Consider the following 27119-nt stretch of genomic DNA (forward strand, 5'->3'; position numbering starts at 1 on the left):
TAATTTGAGAAGCAGTAAAGATTCCCCCAAAGGAATATATAAATATTAAATATATTTGAGTTGAAATAAATAAATATATATATAAATTATCATCACACTTTAGATTTAGTCCTATGGAAGTTTTTTTTCCTCCTTAAAAAAAAAAAAAAGAAAAAGGTCAGGGAACTTTCATTTATATTCCAGAATCCTAATCCACAATCTGGCAAACAGTAGATATTTAGTATATCTGTTAAATAAAATATTTTATCTTTATGTATGAGATATAGTACTTTTTATCACTTGAAATTTTATTTGGGGTGAAACGTCATACATCACAAAACAAAGTAACTCAATCTAAACACTACAAAAACAAATTGCGGGGGCTGGGGATTTAGCTCAGCAGCAAAAGCGCCTGCCTGGCAAGTGCAAGGTCGTGAGTTCGGTTCCCGGTACTGGAGAAAAACAAAAACAAAAAAAAACAACAAATTGCTCTACTTTACTATATCTCTATGTTTTAACACTTATATTATCCACTCTTCTAAATTACACATACTTCTTTAATATACAAAATAAGATTATGATAGCCATATACTATTTTTTTGCTCAATAGTGTACCTTAAAAGCCATTTTCAGTCCATTTAAATCTATCTTACTCTTTTCAATAGTATTCCACCACACAAAAAAATATCTTAATTGCATTAGTCAATTTTCTAGTAATTTAGGCTACTGGGGTTTTATTAAATTAAAATCCTCTTCCCCATTTTTATATTCTTACACAATTATTTCTGTAGCAAACATTTTAAAAGCAGACTGCCTAAATGACAAGGTGACTTGTTTTTCTGGTTTGTTTTTTTTTTCCAGTACTGGGAATCAAACTCACAACCTTGCGCTTGCGAGGCAGGCCCTGTGCCGCTGAGCGAAATCCCCAGCTCCAGGGTGATTTGTTTTTAATAATACTGTCATATACACACCAAAACTTTTATACCAATTATACTACTACTTAGCATATTGTATGAAAGTACTGTGGATGAATATACATAATCTCTCACCTGGTAAACAAACATACCTATTTTAAACCCTTCTAAAATCTTGCCAACCAGGTAAGGGGAAGGTAACCTATGTTAATTTTTTGTTCATTTGTTTTAATAAGACTGATGTACAAGACAACATTTTTATAGAAGATACATTTTTCAGTTCCAGGAACAGATAAAGACATGGCAGTCCCACGATCTATAAAACAAAAGGGGAGCAACTCCAGGTTAAGGCCATTTCTTAGTGCCAATGAATGGCTAAGTTGCAACAGCAGTTTGAGAGTGCTGGCCAACTTCAGGGCCTCAAAATGCCTGAGCCCCAGGGGCAAAGCATGGCGGTGCTCTTGCTCCATGGCAGGCAGTGGCCCACCATCTAATCTGCTTCTGTGGAACTCCACAGTCCATGGCCAATTGCGCTTCCCACCCATTGCCTACTTAGAATTCACTGGGGGCAGAGGCCCAGCCATGCTCCTCAAGAGTTTGCATCTCCTGCACCTTGGCTGTTGGCTGTGGCGTACTTAGTTTGCATTTCCAATTAATCTGTAGTTCTTTGAATAAAGAATATTAACCTTCTGAAAATTTGCTTTCAATTTATCCTATCTTTTATACCTATAAAGTTTAATTTTTTGTTACCAAATCTTTTCTTTCTATATAGTTGCTCAGTTTTCCAATCATTTTCTTAGACTTCCCCAAGCCAAAGATTGTAAGAAATAATCTCTATATTTTAGTGTTTTGAGGTAATATAGACATGTATGTATAGTATACCACATAAGGATGTAAAAAAAATTTTAAAAATAGCTATTTTTTCCAATACTAATTTATTGCATACTTTTGTATGCAATGCTGTATCCTTTAACATATATTAAATGACCACATATGTATTTGATCTGTTTCTGGGTCCTTTCCATGGTTTGCCTATTCCTGTACAGTTACAGACCCAAGAATGCCAGTTCACCATAAACTCCAAAAAAAAATTACCACTGAGGCTGAGGCAGACAGATCACTGTAACCTCAAGGAAAGCCTGGGCTACGAAGAGAGTTCAAACCAGCCTAACCTGCAGAGGGAAACCCTGTCTCAAAACGACCAAAAAATAAAAAACAAAAACAATTACCACCGATCTACACCCCTTTCCTTTTCTCAGCTTGTCCAAGGTCTCTTAAATACAGCAAATGCTCAAGACAGCTGCCAAGGGGCTTTTTGGGTTTTTTTTTTACTGCTGATACAAGAAGCTCATTAACGAGCAGACATCTCTAGGTTTACTTCCTATTTCTACCTTTTGGACTAATTATTATCACCTTCCTTTAAACTATTTCAGTACCTGGAAGAGCTTTTGTTTCTGTGGAACTTTGTTTTCAAAATGCCTGCGTGAAGCAGTGCTGATGGTCCTCTGAGCAAGAGGTCGGAGAGCCTGAAATGGAAAAGTCACATACATTAAGCAGATTTAGACCCTAAAGAAACCTTTTAAACTAGCCAGGTGTGGCGCACGCCTGTAATTCCAGCACTGGGAGGCTGAGGCAAGAGGATCACCATGAGTGAGGCCAGCCTGTGCTACACAGTAAGTTCAAGGGCAGCCTACACTACATAGTGAGTCCCTGTCTCAACCAAAAAAATTATTTAGTTGATTAAGTAAACCAGCCATTTTCAACCTTTCATGTTATAGGACACTGACATCTGATTTGTTATTAACAAAACTATGAGCCAGCATTCTGATTTTTCTTGCCCTCCACATTCTGCAGTTTCCAAAAACCATATTCATGACCTTTGCCTGAACTGAACCAGCAACCTTTTGTAATCTTTGAGAAAAACAAATGTAAGAATATTACAAAAATAAATAGACTAAGTTCAAATGTTTTCATTTAATACTCCCTATATTATTAAAATCTATTACTTGACACCAAACACACCAGCACGATTCCTATTAAATTAAAATGTTCCCCTCAAATTTTTGTGGTGCTCCGATCAAATCCATGCCCCTGAACATGCTGGGGAAAAGTTCTGCTACTGAGCTACGTTCTCTGCCACCTACGAAAAGTTTAATAGGGTATAAATCTTTTTAAAAGGGCTTTGTATTACATGCTGAATTAAATAATGAAATAAACGTGTGCTCCACTTTCTAAAGTAAACGATATTGAGAAACTTTGTAAAACATTTGTTAAATACAGTAATATAAAAAAAAAATTACTATTAATTTTCCTTTTCTTACGACCGAAATTCTGGGAAGTATTTCACATGCCCAGGGCCGGCGGAAGGATAAATGGCAACGGACAACAGGCTCGTGAAGGCAGCACTACACTTGAGCCACGGTCTGCACCCAGAACTGGGTGACTTACGATGCCGATTAGGAGAGGTCACCTTTCCGCCTAGTGCTTCCGGGAGTCAGAAACCCACCGGGGCCGTGTGACAAGGCACCAAGGGCCCCGAGCTGCGGTGGGACTGCTACGCCCCCACGCCAAAGTCGCCCCCCGGCGTTTCTCCCCCGTCCACATCTGCCCCGCCGCGGCCCGAGCGAGGGGAACCGTCGGAAGGAAGGCCGCGCGAGGACAAGCACCAAGGTGACTTCGGGAACCGCCTTCGGTGCTCCCAGGACTTTTCATCATCGTCCCTTAGCCTCTGCTCCCGACCCCTACCACCGTGGCGACTACAAACCCAGCAGCGCCTTACCAGCAGATTGCGCAGCATCTTCCGCGGTTACGGTCCAACAACCGTGACGTCTGACCACCAGGAACAAAAGCCAGCGGGGCCGGAACCGGAAACGGAACGAGAGCGAGCCCCTGGCTTTGCGCAAGCGCACGCGAACACAACTCTCGCGAGCCCCACTGGGTGCTGGCCGCTCTAGCCACCTGCTGCTCGGTCGCCTCCTAGAGGCGGACGGTGGAGCTGCGAACAGAGTTAGGCAGCCCGGTGCTCTCATTGTAAGCTCAGTAAAACCAGTTTGAGAATACGCTGTCACAGAAAATTGGTGTTTTGAGCGAGAAGACGCTAACGGAGCAAGCTTCGAGCCACCGCTCAGCGGCCGAGCGAGGAGGCGGCGAACGGAAGTTGGTGATGCTGGGGACACAGAGACGACTCCACGCACAAGGACACGCGAGTCCCCTGGAAGTGCGGTGCAGGACGGCGCCTTCTTCGGGGACAGAGACCCCCGCGGTCTGCGGAAATGCTTAAAAGGGGCACTGCACCCCACCCCCCTCGTCGGCGCTGCCCAGGCTGGCAGTGCAGATAGGCAGTGTTTTGCGTCCGTCTGGTCTTGCTTAATTCTCATGACAAATGTGTCCGTTCCCACAGGAAGGCTCTGTCCACCGTTGTACACTCTTCGAGGTTATTCCATCCTGGTATAAACTAATGGTATGTGGCTTCAGAAGAAAGGTGAAATGTGTGGATAAAAACTGGTTAATATTAAAATTATTCCATTCCTTAGAGATTTTTTTCCCCTCCACTGTCTACTGCATGTTCATGGGTCCACCTAGTTCCATTCAAATTCTTCTTCCTCACCAAGGTTTATGAAAACCTAGTTCGCGTCTTCCTTCGAGACTAAGAGGACCTAGTTTTTCTTCTCTTTTGAATTATGTACCGTAGCCAAGTCTTTAAGCATAATTACCACATGCCAATAGCTATCCAATGAAGACTTCCAAGTTTATTGTCTATAATTTGAACTTGTTAGAACTGTGCTATCGTTTTCTCCATTTAACCAGCTAGACTGTAAATATCCTAAGAACAGATTGACTTTCTACCAATTCCCTAGTACCTCTTAAAGGTGTGACAGATCTAGGAACCTATTATTATAGATAGTTATTTAGAAACATCAAAGACAGACAGGGCTGTGCCCTCCCAAGGACAGTGCAGAAGACAACTGTAGCTGGAGGTGCATTAGCTGAAGGCCAGGCCTTAAGAAAAAGAGGAACAACTACACCCATAAGCTTCCCCTAGGGATGAACAGCAGCAATTGATATTCTAAATAGGCATCAATCACCTCAGGTGGGAGACCAAAACCTCCTTAACCCACCCCTTCCAGGAAAGCCCTTGTCCCTCACATGTGCACTTGCTACATGACTTACTTCCCCATTTGACCCTCATAATCTTGTTTATTTATTTATTTATTTATTTGGTTTTTCTCCGGTACCGGGAACCGAACTCACGACCTTGCGCTTGCCAAGCAGGCGCTTTTGCCGTTGAGCTAAATCCCCAGCCCATAATCTTGTTTATATTCTGTCCTACCTTAGACCTGCCTCACCTCCTGATTTTACTCTATAAAACTCCCTTGAGAAGAAGGTTCTCTGGCCACCCACTCAGGACTCCTTAGACAGAAGCTTTTCTTTCTACTACTCTTCCTACTCTTAACCTCCAGAATTCATTCTTCAATTTTAGAGAACATGAATGCATATCAGATATCTAGCAGGTTGGGAGTTATATTTCCCTTATATTATTTGGAGGTCCTATACCGTCTTTATATCACTGACTCTGCTCCCAAAGAACCAAGGATTTACATTTGGTAGATCCTCATGTTGATGAAGATCCTTAGTTTCTGTCACTTAGCACAGTGCAGTATTATTGTTACTGGATCTTCCACCTCTAAACACAATCTCAATTTTTTAAAAATAGCACTTTCAAGTTACCATCCCATTTCTGTTCTTCAGAAGAGGACTTCTTTTACATTTGTCTTTCCATCTTCTTTTTTTTTTTTTTCCTTTCTGGTGACAGGGTCTCACTATGTAGTGCAGGCTGGCATTGAACTTACTATGTAGTCCAGGCTGGCTTCGAACTCATGGTGGTCCTAAGCCTCCCAAGTGCTGGGGTTACAGGTGTGGGCTACCACACCCAGCTTCTAACCTATTCCTGATCCCTTTGGGCAAGCTTTTATTGCTGTTGTTCAGATCTCCCATACCTTCCATGTTGCTGAATCGCTGTCCATTTCAATGTTCAGCTTCTCTGTTAGCAACATGTAACATGATGGGACAGTTTGGGCTGAAAGCGCACACGTGACAATGTCCAAGTTGACATTTTCCTTCAACTCAAGATATATCCACATACATAGCTAAGAAGCATCTTAAACTTAAAACCAAACTGAATTCTGTAATAATGGTGCAAGAGGAACCATCTGGAGACTGAAGATCAGATTGTGTGGGGAAGATGAGATATCACTCCTGTATCTACAGGAAGGCTGACATGAGAGTACCAATATCGGAAGGGGGAACTGAGTATACACATTGGTTTTATGGTTGAGGCCACAGTTTTAAACAATCTGGATGGAATGTTTGAAGTAAAAAATTACAAAGGCAATTCACCCAGGTGTGTAGATGGAACTAGTGCCAAGAAGATTTTAAGTCCAACCTTCAATATCTTTATTGTCCTAACTTCTTACTTGCAGAAGGCAAGCCATGGCCAGGAATGGAGAGCCCATGGTTTGCAGTGGCCAGCCCAAGTTTCTCTCAGGTCACTCTCAGGCCAGTCCTGACAAATTCTACTTTCCATTCCTCTTCCTTAAGCCTTCTCCTCTGCATTTTCCTCCTTTAAAGACTCAAACATGAACTGTTTTCAATAACCTATAATCAAGACACTAGAAAATGCTATTAGCTGCAATGTGAATCTGACCACTTATCATCATCTCCAACACTACTATCACTCTAGTCCACACCATCAACAGCTCTTGCATGGATTACTGCAAAGACCTTTACAACAGGTTCCTTTTCCCACCTTTCTATCTTCCACACCACAACGATCCTTTTAAGAACTTAAGATGATTATCCTCAAAACTGTTTTGTCTACCAGTTTATCTCTCCCCAGCACATAGGATAGTAACTGGCACATAAAGAATGCTCAGTAAATGTTAGATAAAGTAACTGGCACAGAAAATGCCTATAATATTGGTCAGGTGAACAAACAGTGCCCTGTACAAAATAACTTAATCGAAAACTTATAAAGTATCTTAATACAGGTGGACTCTCCAAATATCTGTTGGTCCCAGGGTACACTACTTGCTTCTGTTTTTTGGTACTAGGAATTGAACTCACAACCTTGCACTTGCCAGGCAGGTGCTGTGCTGCTGAGCTACATCCCACGCCCTTTGCCTCTACAGTCATGATAAACAACTTTTTTTTTTTTTAATTTTAAAAATAAAAAGAGGAAAACATTAACAGACAGACAACCTTTTACAAAATAGCAAAAGAACAGTACAGACAGTACGGAGTTACAAAGTGGTAGGAAATTAACAATGCCTGTTGTATTATATTGATATCTTCAAAGTGGTTTCTCATGAAAACAGAGACATGCAATATTGATCAATCAAGGACTTACTGACAGTTTCTTTTAGCAAATAAAAGACAGCAGAACAAGTATTTTAACTATCCTGTATATACATATACAAAATTTCTCCTTCTTTCTCTTTTTTCCCACATCCCAGTTGCCCTTTACCCTTGAATGCTTTCATATTATTTCACAATGTCTATCATACCTCCTAGTTTAACTCTTTCAGGTTTTACACTAGTGAAACAATGCAGTGCTTGCACATGCAGGTCTGATTTATTTCACTTATGAGTATGGTCTCTAGTTGTGACCATTTACCTATAAACGCCTCGAGTTTACCTTTCTTTATAGCTGAGTAATATTCCATTATATAAAAGTACCACAATTTTCATATCCAATCCTTGGTGGATGGACATTTGGGTTATTTCCACAATTTAGCAATTCCAAATTGTGCTGCTATGAACATAGGTGCACATGTATTGCTGTGATATGTTTTTAGATCTTCTGGGAAAATACCCAGAAGGGGAATAGCGAGTTGAATGGGACCTCTAGTCCTAGTTTCCTGAGGTATCTCCAAACTGATTTCCATAGTTGTTTCACCAGTCTGCATTCCCACCAGCAGTGGAGAATAATTCCTATTTTCTCCACAGCCTCGCCAGCACTTGTTATTGGTTGATTTCTTAATGCTAGCCATTCTTACTGGGGTAAGGTGGAATCTCAATGTGGTTTTAATTTGCATTTCTCGAATGACTAATGATGAAGTGTAAGGTCTTTTTGTTTTTTGTTTTTTTCCCCTGGTATCAGGAATCGAACTTACGATCTTGCGCTTGCCAGGCAGGCGCTGTGCCGCTGAGCTAAATCCCCAGCCTCTGATAAACAACTTCTTGAAACATGTGAAAATGAATTACTCCCTTGTAAAATGAATCCCTTGTGAAAATGAATCCACCCCCTTGTAAAATTAGCTAATTACTATGAATGTTAGTATTATTCAATATGCTCAGAAGCACATTTTTAAAGTCCCTGGCATTCTGAAGCATATAGCCTGTTTAGGAATATAATACATAACTAAATTTGGTGCAGACATAAATGTCTCTCAGGTTCAGTAAAATCAGAATAAATGGAACAGAGCCTAAAAGCATTCCAGACTTAAGAGTAAGAATATCAGGCCAGGCATGGTGGCACACGCCTATAATCCCAGCACTTGGGAGGCTGAGGCAGGAGGATCACTGTGAGTTTGACAGCAGCCAGGGTACAAAGTGAGCTCAAGGCCAGCCTGATCTGCCTAGGGAGACTCTGTCTCAAAAAGACACCCCCCCAAAAAAAAGAATATTATTATAGACAGCTAAGTTAGGTAGAAATATAGTAGGCAGTCAGACAGGGTTGAGCCCTGGAGGGAGTCTGTGGAAAAGAGAATACATCAGGACTGTGATAGAGGTTCATCTGAAGATTAAAGTTACAATGGCTAGTTTTACATACTTCCCTAAGGGGTAAAAGGAAGCTTAGTATTATAGGTATCATCCCTCTAGAGATTTCCCATTATCTCATTAGGGGTGGGCCATCCTCTCCCACCTACTAAGACCACCAAGGCTAACGACAAGATTCAAACTACGTACTATGGATCAAAGTTAATGATGTCACCTATGTACCCTTGCGACCACATCAATATTACCTAAGCAACTTTACTTGCAATCTTACTGATTATAATTTTGACCCACATCGTACCCAGCTCATGATTTTGCTCTATAAAACTTCAAGAGGTGGCTCAACGGTTACCCTTCCTGTCTCTCAGGAGCTATTCCTATTCCCCATTCCTATTCCTCATTCCTTTTCTCCAATACATTTTAACCTCCACTGCTCCTTAGAATTCATTCATTGACTTCAGGAGACACGAACTCTGCATACATAACATCTAGCATTTCCCCTATATGAAAATGATTAACAACCTATATTTAGAATCAGCATAGTATACTGCAGGAACTGTGAAATTAGAGAACTAGATTGGGTGTAAAAAGAAAACATTGTGGGGCTGGGGATTTAGCTCAGCGGCAAAAGCGCCTGCCTGGAAAGCGTACGGTCGTGAGTTCGGTTCCCGCTACCGGAGACAAAAAAAAAAAAAAAAAAGAAAACACTGTAATTAAGAATTTGTAAGTAAGACACATCCTGAGGCCGTCACTTAATAGTGACATGAGTGAGGCTGGGGTATAACTCAGGGAGGCCATCTGCCTAACATAACATGAGCCCCCGAGTTCAATGACCACCACAGGAAATAACAATAATGATAATAATGACTGAAAGCAAATTACATGATCTATTTATACTTCAGTTTCTTTACCCTTAAAATGAAGACAACAGAATCCACCATCATTGGGTGGCTATAAGGACTAAATGAGGTAAGTATTAGCTATTATTGTGGGAGGAAAGACTGGCCAAGGAGAAACAGATAAAAAAAAATCAGACAAAATATAGTACTTGCAGAATCAAAGACAAGAAGGCAATCATATCTCGGGGAATCACAACAGCATGATTTGGCAAGACAACTGGAAGATTGTTTTAACAGTGGAAGTCTGACTTCAATGATAAATACTATCTTGAAGGTGACAAGGTGACTTTGACCCACTCCCAGGTTTCAACAGCCAACTGTTATAATGAGAACCCTACTTTACAATCACTCTAGTAGTAAGGAAAGGCAGGACTGGATGTAATCACTGGAGTCAGAGTTGACAGATTCCTGTCAGGCCCTGAACACAACTTCCTCTTACCCTGACTGGAGCCCCAGTCAGCTCCTAAGCCGGCACTGAGCCCTCTCCTCAAGCACAGTCTCTAGACAGAGTCCTCATAAACCCCCGGCCTCAGGTCTGCCCCAGAGGCCTGTGCTGCAAGCAGTCCCCTCCTCTCTGGGTCTGGAGTAAAGGCTTTCTTCCCCCTTTGTTTCTTCCGCTAGGCTGCCGTAAACCTAACAAGAGTCAGTCAGAAGGCTCCTACTAATCCAAGGAAGAAGGAAAACCTGAACTAAGCAGCAAAAGGATGTATACAAGGTATGGATGAGAAAGCCAGTTTAGAGGAACTCCTTTCAAAACTCAAAAGAATGTAGTGACTTATTAGCATAAAGTGACTGGGGAAAAGAGCAAGCGTTTCTCATTACAGGACTGGTTATACCTTTTATTAAATGGAAGACCGTGAAACCCCCCCTGGGGCTCGGGTGGAGTTTAGTAGGCCCTGGGCTCAAACCTTGGTTCCCACCCACTCCTAACAATAAAAAGAAAAGAAACCCCATTCTCACAAGGGGTGATTCCTACCTAGTCTTGCTTTAGTAATCCAGATTAATTCAATGTTGACCTAATTAATTTAGTTTCTCAAGAATAAACAGTTAATAATCTAAAGTTCAGGTAAGATAAAGATGCATAGGAAAAGATAGTGTAAAGATGATAAGAAACAAAGAATTTAAAACTGCTCAAGGAGTATGATAAAGTGAGAAGTGAGCACAACATAATCTCCATACTCTCAGTATTTTACATGGTTCTGAAAATCACGAGTTACAGCCAGATAATAAAATGGACAGGGAAGTAAAATTCCTATCAGATAGAACAAAAAGATAAAGGGAACAGCAAATTTACTTGGTCAGGCAGCTGTTCACTGAGTACTAACTTTTACATACTTGGTACTACGTACTTTTTATTTACCATTTACTTTACTTCTCCAAAAAATGTCAGTGGATATTAAACTCCCTATTTTGAAGCAATCTTACGATGCAGTTGGTAAATATAAAAGCCACGTCAGTTGGCTGGTAATTGTGGTGAACACATAATTGGTGTACACATAAAACACATGAAAAAATTGCCGGGCTGCTGGGTGGAGGAAAAAAATGTCAGTTTGACCCAAGAAAGAGAAACTGTGCTTGATGTTTAGTTTAGTTTGAAAACAATGGATGCTTCTGAGAACGTTCTGAACTTTGCAACACCTGCTTGCTGGAAACAATAGGTTCTGCTTTTCTGCCCTTGCAAAGAATCTTTTCACCTGAGCCAACCAGGATGTGGTTTTCAAGCCTAAAAGCTTAAAACTTTCTTCAGGTTTGGGGCTGCTCAGCCTCTCCCTGCGTGGAGAACAGACTGACAGCAGCTGGCCCGGCCAATAAAGGCTCTTAAAATTCCAATTTGGATTCTGGTCTCGGTTCTTTATTCAGAGTAACCCATTACCGTAATGTTTCTCTGAAATACCCCTAGTGCAGTGCTTCACAAAGTATGGTCTATATCTGAATGCTGACTTGCCAACCATTTATTACTTATCTAATTTTTTTATCAGAAACAAGACAACAAATAATTTGCCAAGTGGCACTGTGCTAGTAAAAGCTATCGCTTGTTAAGCACTGCCCACAAACACAAAGCTTTCAAATATTCTTTTAGGGTCTATCAGTTATTGAGACTAGTCAGAAATACAAGAAAAGGTGTCAATATGAACAAAAGAAAAAAAGACTGATCAAAAAGAACTAAAAAACCTTAAGTATTCTCAGAAAGACATTCTTTATATGAACCAAGACTAAGAAATTATGAAAACAGAAATGAAAGCTTAGGAATTAAAGTATTTTTTAAAAAATATACTACTCATTCAACAGAAGCAAGACAATTTGGAAAAAACAAATTGAAGAATTCTCCTAGAAAGAAGAGACAATCGCATGTAAATAACCAGAGGAAAAAGAGAAGGAAACTTGGTCACCAATCCAGAAGGCCCAGCCATTCAGAAGCAGGAATGGAAACTATAAAAGAGAGGGGCAAAGACGTCAAAACTTGGAAAGAAAATTATTTCTGACAATGAAATGTAGGTAGCAAAAGGGCACTTTAGGTACGGCAAGACTCGGAAAATTTGCCTTTCATGTATGACTTCTAAGGCTGATGTATGTTTCAGAAGGGATCGGTAAACAAGAAAATGAATCAGATGACAAGACAACAAACAAGAATAGCAAAGGGAGGTCATGATATACCAGCAGGCCACGTGCAGTGGTTCTGGCACAGAACTACCTCAGAGACCTTGCTAGTGAAATCACAGACGTTATTACCTGTTATTTGGGCACAAAAATACTTCAATACTAGTGGTAAGACCATGGTAGACCTGACAGAGAACCGGGAAAAGTTTCAAGACAGGTTTGCAGAAAACTACCTAAGTATTAAGACCAAGACAATTATTAATACCAGGAAAAATAAAATTATACAAAGAAATATAATCATGGTATAGTCTACAGTACAGGTTATTTTTATAGTCATAACTAATCCGTTTATTAGTTATTAGGATATAACTATATAAAGCAAGATATGTTAGAGCTATGTAACACTATCGAGAAGAGATCTAAACTTAAAATCAAACAAAAATGGAACACTTTTGATATACTGAGATTAAAAAATGGAAACAACTTTGGGGTCAATGTAATGGTCTGGGAAGGAAGGTAAGTTCAGGAAGGGCATACTATTTTTCATAATAAAGCATTTAGAACTTTACTGATTGATCTTTAAACTTTGTATACATATCTGACTTATTTTATAGATAAAAGCAAATAAGGTCATCATCTTCTGATTTGTTTTTAACGAGTAATAATCGCACCTCAGATAAACCTCATTGGCTATGATACTACACGGCACAAGGCTCTGATTTGTTTTTAGAAAATACATTTATTTTGAAATTTCAAATGACATTAGGAGAAATGTGATTTTAGTTTACTGAATGGTGCACGGGCTAAAAAGTGATTCTAAAACTTTTTACTAGATCACCCAAACTCTACTACAGACATTTTTGGATCAAACATCTTAATAGCATCAGGTCCCTATTCCCTCTACCAGCCCCTCAAAGCTGCAAATTCACAAAGAACAAAACTTTACAACTTAACCAACGAAGTGCATGTAATAGCTCTAACAGTATTTGCATGAAAACAAGAGGCAACAGGCTCAGACAGCACCCACTAACCCTGTACTCTCAGCCTCCCCTCAGGAGTCAACCTTCTACTCCTGTGCAATCTTCATTATTTTTACTGTCCACGCCTCTGTTCACTAAAGCTTCTTCTTGATAAAACACCAGACTTAGCCAGACAACCTACAGCTCAGGTAACAACCTGACCATGTCTTAGAACAGATATTCCTCAGTAATAAGTAATTATATGCATCTTGTGATTTATGTCGTCAGAGTGATTCATAACATAAATAATTAACCTAGTAATGGATAGCACATTATTAAGTCTAAGCATAAAGAAGTGAAAACCTGAACTCAATGACTCTGACTTAAAGCTGAGTATCAGACATCTGCAACACCAGGGCATTGTTATTTCAGCAGGACACTTAAAGACTGCAAAATTTCATTTTTATTAATGCAGAACATACAAACAGAATGCTACCTTTCAATATAATCAGGATTACAAATAAATTGTCATAATCCAATAAACCATATTCATTTGGCTCTTCTTTAGGCTGAGTGATTGTCTATTAGGTAGTAGTAGTTTTTTCCTACTTATTTGTAAATCACTTAGGAGTTCAATGAAATTTCTTAGTTTTTATTTATTGAATAATTTCTTCAATCAGAAAACTTTTCCCATCAAAATACTTCCTACAAATTACTGCATTTTCCAAGTCCTCTACTTAACCTTATTGACTTAAAATGCAGTAAGATTCTTTGAAATCTGAGTATGACGTCAATGTTTCCAAAGCATAAAGTCTGTAAGAAATGATTTACCTCTCCCATGCTTCACAGGCGCCATATAAATATCTTGTATAAACTTTCTTCATATTTAGCAAAAGGAAACCCTCACAGTTCAAATGGCAGGAGGAGGGCCTTAGGCTATCAATATTGTAAAATGGATTAAACTCCAATTATATTTTAGGATTCCATCTTCTCCAGCAATGTGAAAAGGTTGGAAGAGCTTTTCAACTTTTAAGTTGATCAGCCAGTTTAAAAAGGAGGGGGCAGGCCAAGACAAAGAGAAAGATGCAGGATAGAGACCTCCTTCAACAGCACAGACTCAATCTGGAAAGAAGTCACCGTCCTGGATGATGTACTGAGAAAACAAACACCATGGGTAAGAAGGACAACTTTCTGATAAACAACTTTCCAAAGAACTGGCAAAACAAAGACTGTATCTATATAAAGAATACTCTCTATTCACAAATTTTAGGAGAATCATCTATTATATTCCTGCAAGTAATATTTTTGAGTTAAAAGTCACTATAAATTACTAGTTATTTTAACTAAGTTTCATAAATTACACAAAACTTAATAAGGGTGGCACATTTCTATTATTAACCATTATACAGTTTTATTTCTTAAAAATATACATTAATCAAAATTTATATATTACCCAGACCTTCTGATTTCATATATAACTGAATGTTACAAACTCCTTTTTTTTTGGTCTGTTTGAGACAGGGTCTTGCTATGCACTTCGGGCTGGCCTCGAACTTGCAACAATTCTCCTGCCTCAGCCTCCAGAGTGCTGAGATTACAGGTGTGCGCCACTACACCCGGCACAAACTCTTAATAACTGGCATTCTTCCATATAAACATGAGTTTTTAGTTTAAAAAGATGCAATTAAGTCACCTCTACTAAATACATACATTTTCATATATGTGGCAAAACAAGTTTACATTGATTTCAAGAGTAAGTTGCATAGCAAACAATTACAGCATTTATTCAATAAAGAAAATTAAAATAACCCCAGTTAGCAAGTAACTTCAACCATATACATTATAACTAATCATGTACATATTCCAAAATCTCCAGAAATAGGATACTTATGGAACATCTTCTTAAAGCATGTCTTGGAAAACCAACCAAAACAATCAACAAATTAACTAAAGAAATTGTGTACACACATTCATATTTGACCTGTATGTAAAAATTGAAGGAAATACAGAGGAAGTTAAAGTTTCAAAATTTTCTGAAATATGTTAGTACTTAAGTCAAAACACTTACCTGCCAAATAAGGATAGCCTGAGGTATTTTCAATGCTGAAGTCAGTCTCTGGATATTAAATATCACAAGAACAAAAACAGACTCCTCTGGGCACAGACCTCTACTTTACAGTGGAGGCAGAGGATGAAGATCAGCCAAGGAGTCTGCATCTCACCTTATTCTTTTCCCTTACAAAACAAAAGCTTCAGGGGAAATGACCACATGAAACACACTCCAACTGAGCTAGGCCTCTTGAGTGCAATGTTTTAACAAGTGAAAAGAGGAAATTTAAATTCTGTCCAGGACATACCTGCCCTCTTTAGACATGAACATTACTTTCCATGCCCTTTGAAATCAAAGCTGAGCTTGACAAAAAACCTAGAACAGACTAACTCCATATGTGAATCACCTAAACAAAGACAGTACTTTATGCCTTTACACATGACACATGAAAATGAAGACATGTTTTATTAGATTTGGTCTTTCTCCATCTTTCGTGACTCAATCTGAAAGGTTAGCAAGTGATCGTACTCATACATCTTATAATCCCTTTCATCACACAATGGGCACAGATGTACAGCATCATATGTCAATATAATAGACACAGCATGAACATTTAAGCAGTAAACACATTTCACATGAAAACTCTATGCATCACGTGGACTGTCCCAATAAGAAGCGAACAATAAAATGCAAGTTTAACAGTTACACTGTTAATACAATCAATATACCTAATATTTATAGCCATCATATATAAGTCATCCATAGCAAAGAAGCAAAAGACAAAGACTGTTCTTTAAAAAAAAGTTTTATGTGCCAACTTCAAAATGCCATGGTGTCCGCGGTGTTCCTACTGTTTCTATACTTATGATTAATTACTAGCAGAACAACTCCCAGAAGGAAAGAGATTGATCCAACGGTGATGTAAGCAATTCCCAAAAATGGATTTTTTCCTCCCATCCATGAAATAGTGCTCAAGATCATCCGTTTCCGTCCATCAAAAGAATGTACAGGGTAATCTGAGGAGGGTATAGGAAGATTTTTTTTCCATTACTTAACTGCTTTTAATTCATATGTATAATTCTATGACACAGGTACTTTACTCATGCTCTGAATCACAAAAAATATATTATTTTGAAAGGGTATATATTATATTTTACCAAACAATAGGAGTTATATACATAATTTCTCAGGTGGTTTTGCTCTCATTTCAAAGGAAGGGCAAAAAGCTTCAAAAGTGTAATGTAGTATAAAAAAATACTTTGGATGAACAGCAATGCAGGCCACACAGGAAGGGAGGTAGACAGAGCAGGAGAAATGGAATTAATGAAGGGGAGGCATCTGCAAGCTCAAAGAGCGCATACAACAAGAATGTGGCGAGCACACTAAGGGGGCTCTGAACACAAGGCTAAAAAGTATGAAGGACACTACACACTTTGTGCTGATTTGGATAATGATAAAATTCATGACATGACACAGTGCTGAGGCCAGGATAGAGCAGAAGGGAAGGGTGGCTCTGTAGGAGATTTAAGAAGGGGACACCAGTTTATCAGATGTATTTTCTACATGGACCTGTTCTAGAATTCTGACAAGCAGGTACAGAGAGAACAGAACAAAGTCCCTATTGATGAAGTGTATAACCTACAACAGTGTTGAAATATAGTAAGAACAGAATAAATATCAGTAGTGAAAGTAAACCTGATTTATTAATGTAGAACAACAGAGCTGATAAAATGCTTTTTGATACTATAAATAGATCAATTAAGCATGAACAATTAAGCTGATGTAAATTAAGATATGTGCTGTTTTTTTCATTGGTTCTTTTTGTTTTGTTTTTTACAAGACAGGGTCTTACTCTGTAGTTCAGGTGTGCCTTCAAATTACTATGTAACTCCGGCTTGCCTTGAACTCACAGTGATTCTCCTGCCTCAGCCTCCTGAGTCATGGGATTACAGATGCGTTACCACACCTGGCCAGGCTGTTTTAATATAACCTGCTTAATATTAGGTACACTCACTGTCCTTTGTGTTAAGCTCAATTATAGTCTCCCTTATAAAAATATCCAGCTTCTTAACAAATAAAGCACCTACATTTTAAGTAATTTTACCAAGTGATATTCTTGAAATCCTAGTACAAAGTACACAAAAATTTAAGACTTTCCTAGAAGATATATTCCTACATGCATATGTACTCATAAAAATGCAGGGATCAAAACTAAAGCACAGAGTAACAAACCACAACACAGGGGTAAGGCTGCAGTAGATTCCTTTCAAGTTCAATGACTGCATTTACAACCAAAAAAGGATACTGTATGTGATATTCAAATAGTACTGTCCAGCTGGTAACGTTGGGTGTAAATCATTTGACCGTTCTATAAGACGATACAACTTTCGGAAAGTAGGCAATGCTGCAGTGCGCATCCACACGATAAAATCCTCATTTATAAAGCCATTGTTCTCTTCGTCCGAATCCAGCATGTACACTGGTTTAAGCCAGTTTACTGGCTTTGTTGTTCCTTAAAGGCAAGTAGGAAAGGGATGAGGAAACAAAACATTCAATTCTTTTGAGTTTCAATGAAAAGTCACACTCTACTAATACAAAGATGTGCAATACACAATCTGGAACTCTTACGGCAAAGGTATACATGTATTCATATTCTGTACAAATATTCAAGAAGTCTTAAAATCTAAGGAGAAAACAATTTCTTGTACAACAAAAAATTATAAAGACTTGGTTGATAACAAAGAGACTACAAAAACAAGAATACTGAATATAAACGGTTTATAATGTGAAGAAACATGACAAGCCAGGTGTGGTGGCACACACCTGTAATCCCAGCACTCTGGAAGGCTGAGGGAAGAGGACTGCAAGTTTGAGCCTGGCCTCGGCAATTCAGTGATTTACTGTGACCCTGTCTCAAAATTTAAAAAAAAAAAGAAAAAAATTAAAGGATGGAGATCTGTACTGAGTGCACACACAGATCCTGGGCTCAACCCTCAGTACTTCTCATAAACACATACACAAAATTACACACTGACATTAAGGCAACATACAAAAATAAATTTGCATTACAAATAATGGGGTCTTGTTTAAAGCAAACTTTGCTGAAGGTATAAAAGATTGTAACTGAAATGCTTGTAAGAAAATCTGAAAGAATTTGGATTCATGATTAAAAGTATAACTTTTATCTAAGAAAATGAAGGAGGAGAGGGAGGGGAGAAAGAGAGAAGGAGAAGAACCTTTACCTAAATTGGTATGAGGTTGAAGGAAAAATATCTGTTTTAAAAACAAATTTTTTTGAGATTCTAAAGACAGAAAATTTAAGGTACTTCACTGAAGCATCTGGTTTATTTTTTCATAAGAGATATGAGTAATTTTCACCTTTAAATCGTTCTTCCAGGGTCCCTCCTCCAGAAGGATTTCTGAATTTTACATGTTTATCTGTCCACCAAGCAATACCTTTCCTCTTCAAAGGAATAGGTGTAGGTGTGGGATCAGACTCATTGGAGACCAGAAACAATTCTAGTGTATCTACCAAGAAAAAGAAAACATTACTTAACATCTGTCAAAAATCCATAGCACTTGCTTTATTCTAAGAAAAATGAGGATCTGGTATTTGCTCCTAAAAGTGAAGCAATTCACATTTGCTCTTTGTTCAGATGTAAATTAGCCATAGTAACTTTTAATTATAGATGTACTTCTCTTCCTTTGATGCAGATCTATGTCATTTTCCTATACAGCTAGCTGATATGTGATAGGACCAACTATTAACCTAAATAAACTTACAAGGTATTCTGGTTTGTATCAGGATGTTGCCCCAAAGCCTCATGTAGTCATGAGGGGTGCACGCTTTTTTGGAGGCAGCTGAATCTAGAGTTTATGATTGGTTCACTGTCTAGTGCTAGGATTCAGAGTGTGAGTGCTATACCCACCCTCCCCTACACACAATATAAGGGAGGGAAAGAGGCTTGCTCCTCCCCTTTCACGCTTGTTGCTTTTGCTGTCTTCTCCCCCTTGGACTGTTGCCCCTGTGCCACGCCACCCTGCCTTGGAGCCAGCTGAGTATGGACTGAAACCTCCACAAACTGTGAGCTAAACTTCCTCCTTAATTTTGGGCATCATGTATTTTGTCTCAGCAATGAAAGAAAAGTAACACACATGGTAAATCTGTCTCTCTTCTCTTCCTTTCAATGACACATTTCTAATACCTCCTGGCTTATCCTTTTGTGTCTGTAGACAAGGTCCACACGGCTACTGAACCCTTGAGAGGTGGTTAGGACAAATAATCATGTTCTCTAAGTGTGTAACACACACCAGATATCAGGGACTGAGTATATAAACATATATTAATAACTTTTACATACTAAACTGAAATGCTATTTTGTGTATACTGGGTATTATTAAAATTAATTTCACATTTTTTTTAATGTGAGTACTATAAAATTTTAAATTACCTACATGGCTGTCATGGTTGATCTATTTTGTGAACTTGAGGAGTCTAGAAGCTTAACTAAGTGACTCAGAAGTTCTAAATCTTGGGGTGAAAAGGATATGCCCTTACTGTTCTAGGATGTTGTCCATTATGTCAACTTGAGAAGTTCAAAAGTCCAACTAAGTGATTCCGCTGGGGGCCAGGGTCCTTACTTTGTAAACATCCTCAGGTTGTGGAAGAGGAGGGCATGGAGATGGTGTGGGTGTGGGCAGACAGCCCATATACAATATAAGGGAGGAAAAATGGCTTGTTCTCCCCCTTTTTGATCATGCTGCTTTTGCCGTCTTCTGCTCCCCTGAACTGTTGCCCCTGTGCCACGCCACCCTGCCTTGGACTCAGCTGATTATGGACTGAAACCTCCACAAACTGTGAGCTAAATAAAACTTTCCTTCCTTAATTTTGGGTGTCAGGTATTTTGAGAAAAGTAACCAAGACAATGGCTTACATTGATGGTCCACGTTATATTTCTGTTAGACTCTAAATGATTAACTATAGCCATTTTTAATGGTATCAGTAATCAAAGTCAGTAAGAATGGCAGTCTGGCTTTTAATTTTATTGTATATAGAGTAGGAAATTAGCAAAATATTTTTGCTTCTTCTCAGAGACAGAAATCTGTTCTTAAATATAAGAATGCTCAAGAGGAAGTCACAAAGCATTATAAACCCCACTCGATACTTAATCAAGCATTTATTGTAAAGCTGAATTTCTTCATTTCATTCATGACTGCTAGACTATCAATCTGCAGGAAAACTGTACTAACCATCCTAATTATATACATCTATATCTGTATCTACATTTGTATTTGCATCATACCATTAAACATGCTGTTGGCAATAGCTCCACAAGGAGCAATTGGTAGGTCTTCATTTCTTCGATAAGGCTCACATTCCTTACTGGGATTCTGGTTTTTCAAAGGAAAAGAAGAGAGATATTACCTAAGCCTCTGGAAGAGTTATGAGCTATCTGAATTTACTGATTAAAAATTAACCCCTGCCTTTCTTCCACTTGTAACGCACACAAAATCAGTGTGTAATGAAAATACATTATAAATAACACTACATATAAATACTCAAAATGTATTCCTTAATTCGACTGTATTATCTTTTCAATGCAACTTCCACTTGCATATTGTTATATATGCATACATCAAATTAATCTTTTTTATTTTGGTATCAACATGGAAACCACAAAAGAGTCTTCTGCCTGATAAAAGTTTAAAGAAACAGTCTACTGTCAATCTAGTTGTAACATAATAAAGGGAATCATAAACTGGAAGTAAACAGACTATAGGTTCTCATTTTCAACTACTCCCTTGATTAAACTGAGCCTCACATATAAAATGAACATGACCAACTATATAATTTCAAGTTAATCTCATGTCTAAAAAAGAAGAATCTAATGTAGACTTTTAGGATATAATAGCAATATAATTATAAATCAAGCACCACTTGTGGTCCCTTCAACGTACACAATCTGCAATCCCAATAAACAAATTCATAAAGGTCTGGGAACTTGGTATCTCTCACAGCAGATACGAATCCTAAAAATTAGATTCTATGGAGTAAACCCCACAATGGTTAACAAAATATTGCAGATGTAACTAGAACCCTGTGCACACTAGGAACAATCTAAATAGCCTTGTACTGTACTTCCTAAATCCCAGTCGTCAGAAACTAGCAAGAAAACCAGTCAGGATACCTAATTAAGGCATCTGTAAGTTTTCCAGGCCCACTCTGACAGCAGTATAGTCTCACACTGCATTTAATGAGTCACCAATCTAAGAGATCAAAATTGCTCTGGATTTTTGAATGTTTCTTGCATTGGGCAGAATAACACAAACCGCTACTTGAGAAAGCTGAATAGTCAAGAAACTAAGGGGCTGGGGATTTAGCTCAGCGGCAAAACGCCTGCCTGGCAAGCGCAAGGTCGTGAGTTCAGTTCCCGGTACCGGAGAAAAACCAAAACAAAAACAAAAACAAAAAGAAACTAAGAACTCCTAGTCTACACACTCCCAAATAAGGGTAGGCATCAGAAGGGTTGCTTATTAAAAATAGACATTCTAGACTCTACCCCTACAGACACTGACATATTAGACTTTGGGCAGTTTTGGAATCTGTATTTTTCAAATAGCTGCACAGAATTTGTCAGTTAACACACCTTTCAGATTTTGCTACTCAGGCTTCCCACAAGTGAAAAAAAAAGAGTATCTCACTCAATATTGAACACAATTTCTAAAATAAAAAGCAGCTTATTTGCATATTTCTACCTAGCATGATAATAATGTATAAGCCCAAAGAGAGTATGTTTACATATCCAGAATGCTACACTCACCAAAATACCAATTACAAGCAGCTTAGTAAAGCCCAAATCCCAGTGATGACCAGAAGCAAACAGGTGCTAATGTGTCCTCTGGCTGTAAGAATTAACCTGTGCAATTCCTAGAAAACAGTTTTAACTAAAACCCCTCACTACACAAACTAGAATGACAAGTAGTGTTTTAATTTCATCCTAACATTATTAAGTACATGTGTTCTTATTTCAGACATCAATTTTCATATTTCATCATTTTACTTACAAGCAAAGCACTAGAATCTCCATTTAGCTGACTATCATCTCGAGATTTCACATAACGACGATGATTTTGATAAAAATTAGACAGGCCGTAATACATAAACACATTGCCCTAGAGGAAACAGAAAAGGGACATTTTTTCATGTAAGAGTTACTGTGTATTAACTTGTTTCATGTGTACATAAAGACTGAGTAACGTGTGCTTTACTAAGCACTTTATAATTGGTGATAACAGACAAGAGAATTCTGTAAGTACTGCACCCAGCAATCTAAAATGGTGTAATTATAAATAACATTAAACAAGGCATGTTACAAAAGTCCAAGAGTAAACTTCCAAACTTTCCATAAATACTTCCAGTGTTACATTAAAAATAACTCTGAGGTAATCTATCGGCCTACTTTGAGCTACCTTCACTCTAAAATTTTCTCTAAATCAGACTGGCGCTTACCTGATTGGCATCAACTTTTCAGAGGGATAATAGTTAAACTGTCATTTGTTTCCAAGTAAATTCTGACTGAATAAGAATATAAAACTTGCCATACTATATCCTATTAGCAATTAATAGAGTCGTAATTAATAAAGTATATTAGATAATAAGTCACTTTATAAAAATCAAGAAAAGTACTTAAACAAGGAGCCAACTTCAAAATAACTTGGGAAGAAAGGGTAACCTACATACACTACAGTGATTTAGGAACTGTTAACACACTATTCTTGAATATCTGCACTTTTCAGAAATAGCGAAAATATTAACTTACTTTCTCATTTCTGATTGCTACTGCTATTTTAAAAATTCTTATCTTCAATTAAAAAGAATTCAGTTACTTTATGAGTTCTTTATTTGATTTCCTACTCTTCTATATACTATCATTAAAACTTGATTTTCAGCTAGGTCTGGTGGCATATATGTGTAATCCTAGCACTCTGAGAGGCTGAGGCAGGGAGAACACAGTTCAAGCCTAGCCTGGACAACTGAATGACTTAATGAGATCCTGTCTCAAAATTTAAAAAACGGACTGGGGATGTAGCTCATAGAGAAGAGGCCCTATACTCAACACTACCTCCAGAATAGGTGGGTTGATTCTGAAATGTCAAATTATGTAAATTTTCCTATTCTATATAAAGGAAATATTTACATAGAAATCTTTTTTTTTTTAAACAAGGGGTATCAAAATTATATCAGAGAAACACAGAAGATAAAATTTTTTGAGGAAAAAAAAATATCATTTCAATTAAGGATCAGTACAAGGCCAGATACGGTGGTGCACATTTGTAAGCCTAGTGCTCCAGAGGCTGAGGCAGGAGGAATGTGAGTTCAAGACCAGCCTGGCTACCTAGTGAGATCCTGTCTCAAAAAAGCAACCAAAGGGGGTGAATTTTGTTCTGGGGATATAGCTCAGTGGTACAGCACTTGTCTGGTACGTGCAAGACCCTGGGATTCAATTCCCAGCACAGCCAGAAAGAACCCCCCAAAAACAAAAAACCCACCCCAACTGAAAATAAGATGAGGGTCCTTCCGTGAACACCGAGACAACCTATTTCAAGATCACTAACATCCCTCAAAATGTTTCAGTCTAATTCAAAGTTTGTGAAAAAACACAGAACCTACAAAAGAATGAATCTGAGGTTAATCAGATTTGCAGAGAAAAGTTCTGAAATGTTTATGAATGGGAGAGGAGGGAGCTCTAACAGAGGGAGCTTCTAAGTCATTCTAAGTCTCATTTCTTCAAGTCTACCTGTTTTGACAAAAGCAAAAGTCTTTTTTTATGGTTTGTTCATCATGTTGAAAAACTAGACTTTTAAAGGTGCACTGAATGTATGCTATTCTTTTGAAACAAAGTTCTTTCCCAAATTAGTTTTCCTGGTTTCTCCCAAGGCAGCATTATCCTGGTGTTTATCTTGATCCAAGAGCAACTACAACCACTAGACGGCAAGCCCCTCTGAAGGGCTGCTAAATTATCAATCCCTTTAAAACATGGGAAATGCAGAAAATCTAAAATGTTGGCAGTTTTTTCCTTAAAGAATAATTTTGTAATCTCAATTTGAAAGTACAAATTGGTCTTTCTATGCCTATTCTGATCTGTATATCCTTCAGCCTCTGCTCAGTTACTAAGATCACTGTCAATACAACATACACACACACACAAAGATCCAATGACATCAAAATACAAAAAATGCAAAGTTTTAGTTTTCTCACTTTTGTAATCTTTCATATCTCACAAAAATAATTTTAATAACAAGTATTAGTATTTATTTTCTAAAGTATAATCTATTTTATAATTGAGAGCATGCAAGGCAATTTGGGCAGTAATTTAAAAATACAAGTACATGGAGCTGTAAGTGACACAAAATTATACAGTTCTAAATTTTTCCAGTGAAAGGATAAAATTTCACCTTAAATTTTTTCCATAAATTATTAAGCAAACCATTCAAATAAATGTATTTAATTATCAGACAGCAAAATACAACAGCCAAGTATATAAAACAATCTTCTTCAAAAGTATATAGATTCCAAGAAATTAAACTGTCTTCTCTACCAAAAAAATGTACATAGCATGAAGGAAAAGGCCATTACTAATATTTTGTAAACCACGGCTCTTCTAACACCTTACTTAGAAACACAGACCTCAAATGCCTTTTCCAGTGTGAAGTTAATGGTGCAAAAGCAAGATGTCACATTCGGGGACAAGCATTTATTGCAGGGACTGGAAGGCTCTGTTCCGGTGTAATCAATCTGTAAGAGAAAAATATAACTAAGCACTTCCTTGGAGAAAGTGGATACCAAAGACAATCTGAAATAACCTTCTAGTCTATTAAAAGGAAAAATGGCCAAAAAAGCAACCCATAGCCCAGACCTAAAAAATTATTTTGATTTTTGAGACAGGGTCTCTGGTAGTTCAGGCTGGTCTTGAACTCACTGTGTAGCCCAGGCTGGCCTTGAAATCGTGCTGACCCTCCTGCCTCAACCTTCTGAATGCTGGTATGACAGGCATGTGCCACTATGTCCAGCTCAAAAACTGTTCTTAAGGTCATCTATTTTGACAGTGTGAGGTACTAAATACTGAAAAGTGTCCTCTGCTGTTCTACCTGCCAATCTTTCCAATCAAAGTCCTCTCTCCTTTCTACCAAAGAAATATATAAAATCATAAACACAAAATTCAAACTGCATGATATATTCATATTTAAATAGCTATAAGTCTAAACTACTATAGTATGGATTAAAAGAGATCAATAAATCAACTTTTTCTCTTCAATCTTAGAGCCTTAACCACTTTCAGTCATCTCAGCTTTTTTTGTCTTTTTGAGACAGGTTTCACTATGCAGTTCATGCTGGCCTTGAACTCTTTTCGTAGCCCAGGCTGGCCTCGAACTTGAAGTGATCCTCCTGCCTCAGCCTCTCCTACCTCTGCCTCTTGCGCCACCATGCCCAGCTCCCCTCAGCTTTCAACTGTACATTTTCAAATTAAAAACAATTAGATTTTCAAGAGCTACTATTTTTCCAAAGCCTAGTATTGAATCCGTCTTCTTTTTGTCCTGGGCTCCAGACAATAAGCTTCACCCTGGCATTTCCCAGGTGATTGGATCACTTCTGTTACTCATAAACCCCGTGATTCACAACAGAGTTTATGCTAACAAGATGGTTTCGGACTCTGGCCAGGTCGTCTCTGTGGAGGCGTGGGGTCAATCCTACCCAATCCTGAGGTCCTGAGCTTCAGTCTAGACACTGAACTGTGGGGAGCTCTCTGTGCTGTGAGGGAGACATGACCTGATTACAGAGGGAGAGGACACGCAGACCTCACCCTGTGAGTCTCTTCTGGGACCCCATTTCTCCATCACATGTGAAGTGAGGGCAGTCCTACAGGAGGAGGGGACAGGGCATCTTGGAAACTCCTGGGCCTTGGAGTCAACTAGAACCAGTCTGCAAGGACTGTAGAGGACCCGGAATGGATCTGTGGCTGACCTAGGGATAGATGTGGGGACCACACCTTTAAACTGGGGGGCATCTGATGCTAACTCATGGTGTTCAGAGTCAGAATTGAAGTGAACTGTACTGCTTCAAGTCAGAAGACCTCGCCTGATAACTAAATTGAAAGTCCTCTTTACCCATTATAAATTTTGTAAAAATTACACACTTTATTTTTAAAGGTAGTTTTAAGTCCACAGCAGAACTGAACAGATAGTGCAGGGAATTCCTATAAACCTTATTCCACCATAATGCACAACTTCACCCACTATAAATATCTTTTCCAAAATGTCATGTAGCTGGAATTATACAGTGTGTAGTCTTTTCAGACTGGCTTCTTTCAGTAAGATGGACTTAAGTTTCCTCTATGTCTTTTCATAGCTTGTTGATCCTTTTCTAGTACTGAGTAATACCTCACTATTGGTATGTACCACAGTTTAGCCATTCACCTACTGAAGGACATCTTTACTGCTTCTAAATTATCGTAGTTATAAATAAGGCTGCTATAAACATCTTGTGGGCAGGTTTTTGTGTGGACATAAATTTTCAATCCATCTGAGTAAACAAAAGGTAAAGTGCCGGATCATATGAAAATGGTACATATCTTAATCATACTCTTCATCACTGGGATACAATACCTGACACTCAGAACTCAAAGGAGGAGGAGGTTTATTTTGGCTCACATTTTCAGTCCATGATAGGTCAGCTCCAAGGCAGGAAGGACATGGCGCAAGGGCCTGGGGGAGGAAAGCTGCTCATGTCTAAGCAGCCAGGAAGCAGAGAAGGGAGGAGCCGGGGCGGGAGATTCAGTCCACTAGCCCCCCATGATCCAATTGCCTCCCAGAAGCTCTGCCTATGATCACAGGCGGCTTTGGGAAGAACCTTAGATAGAAACCTAACAGTATGTATACTTTTACA

General features: G+C 38.5%; 2 protein-coding genes across 2 annotated transcripts in view; both read right to left on the bottom strand.

The window, feature by feature from the left end:
- LOC102029536 (cytochrome c oxidase subunit 7A2, mitochondrial) overlaps window positions 1-3781 on the bottom strand; it is a 6635-nt gene extending 2854 nt beyond the window's left edge. The window contains exons 1-2 of the mRNA XM_013505844.1: window positions 3673-3781; window positions 2330-2419 (exon numbers count right to left, since the gene is read on the bottom strand). Coding sequence (XP_013361298.1) covers window positions 2330-2419; window positions 3673-3690 — 108 coding nt within the window. The 5' untranslated portion in view covers window positions 3691-3781. The remainder of the gene's footprint in view (window positions 1-2329; window positions 2420-3672) is intronic.
- A 9789-nt stretch (window positions 3782-13570) lies between these two features.
- The window catches only part of LOC102029878 (cell cycle control protein 50A), a 28912-nt gene continuing 15363 nt past the window's right edge, over window positions 13571-27119 (bottom strand). Inside the window, exons 3-8 of the mRNA XM_005406895.2 lie at window positions 24864-24971; window positions 22241-22348; window positions 20479-20566; window positions 18554-18703; window positions 17481-17687; window positions 13571-16191 (exon numbers count right to left, since the gene is read on the bottom strand). Of these exons, the coding sequence (XP_005406952.1) occupies window positions 15995-16191; window positions 17481-17687; window positions 18554-18703; window positions 20479-20566; window positions 22241-22348; window positions 24864-24971 (858 nt within the window). The 3' untranslated portion in view covers window positions 13571-15994. The remainder of the gene's footprint in view (window positions 16192-17480; window positions 17688-18553; window positions 18704-20478; window positions 20567-22240; window positions 22349-24863; window positions 24972-27119) is intronic.

The sequence above is a fragment of the Chinchilla lanigera genome, unplaced genomic scaffold (genome assembly GCF_000276665.1).
Source record: "Chinchilla lanigera isolate Chin_1 unplaced genomic scaffold, ChiLan1.0 scaffold00101, whole genome shotgun sequence".
NCBI lineage: Eukaryota > Metazoa > Chordata > Mammalia > Rodentia > Chinchillidae > Chinchilla > Chinchilla lanigera.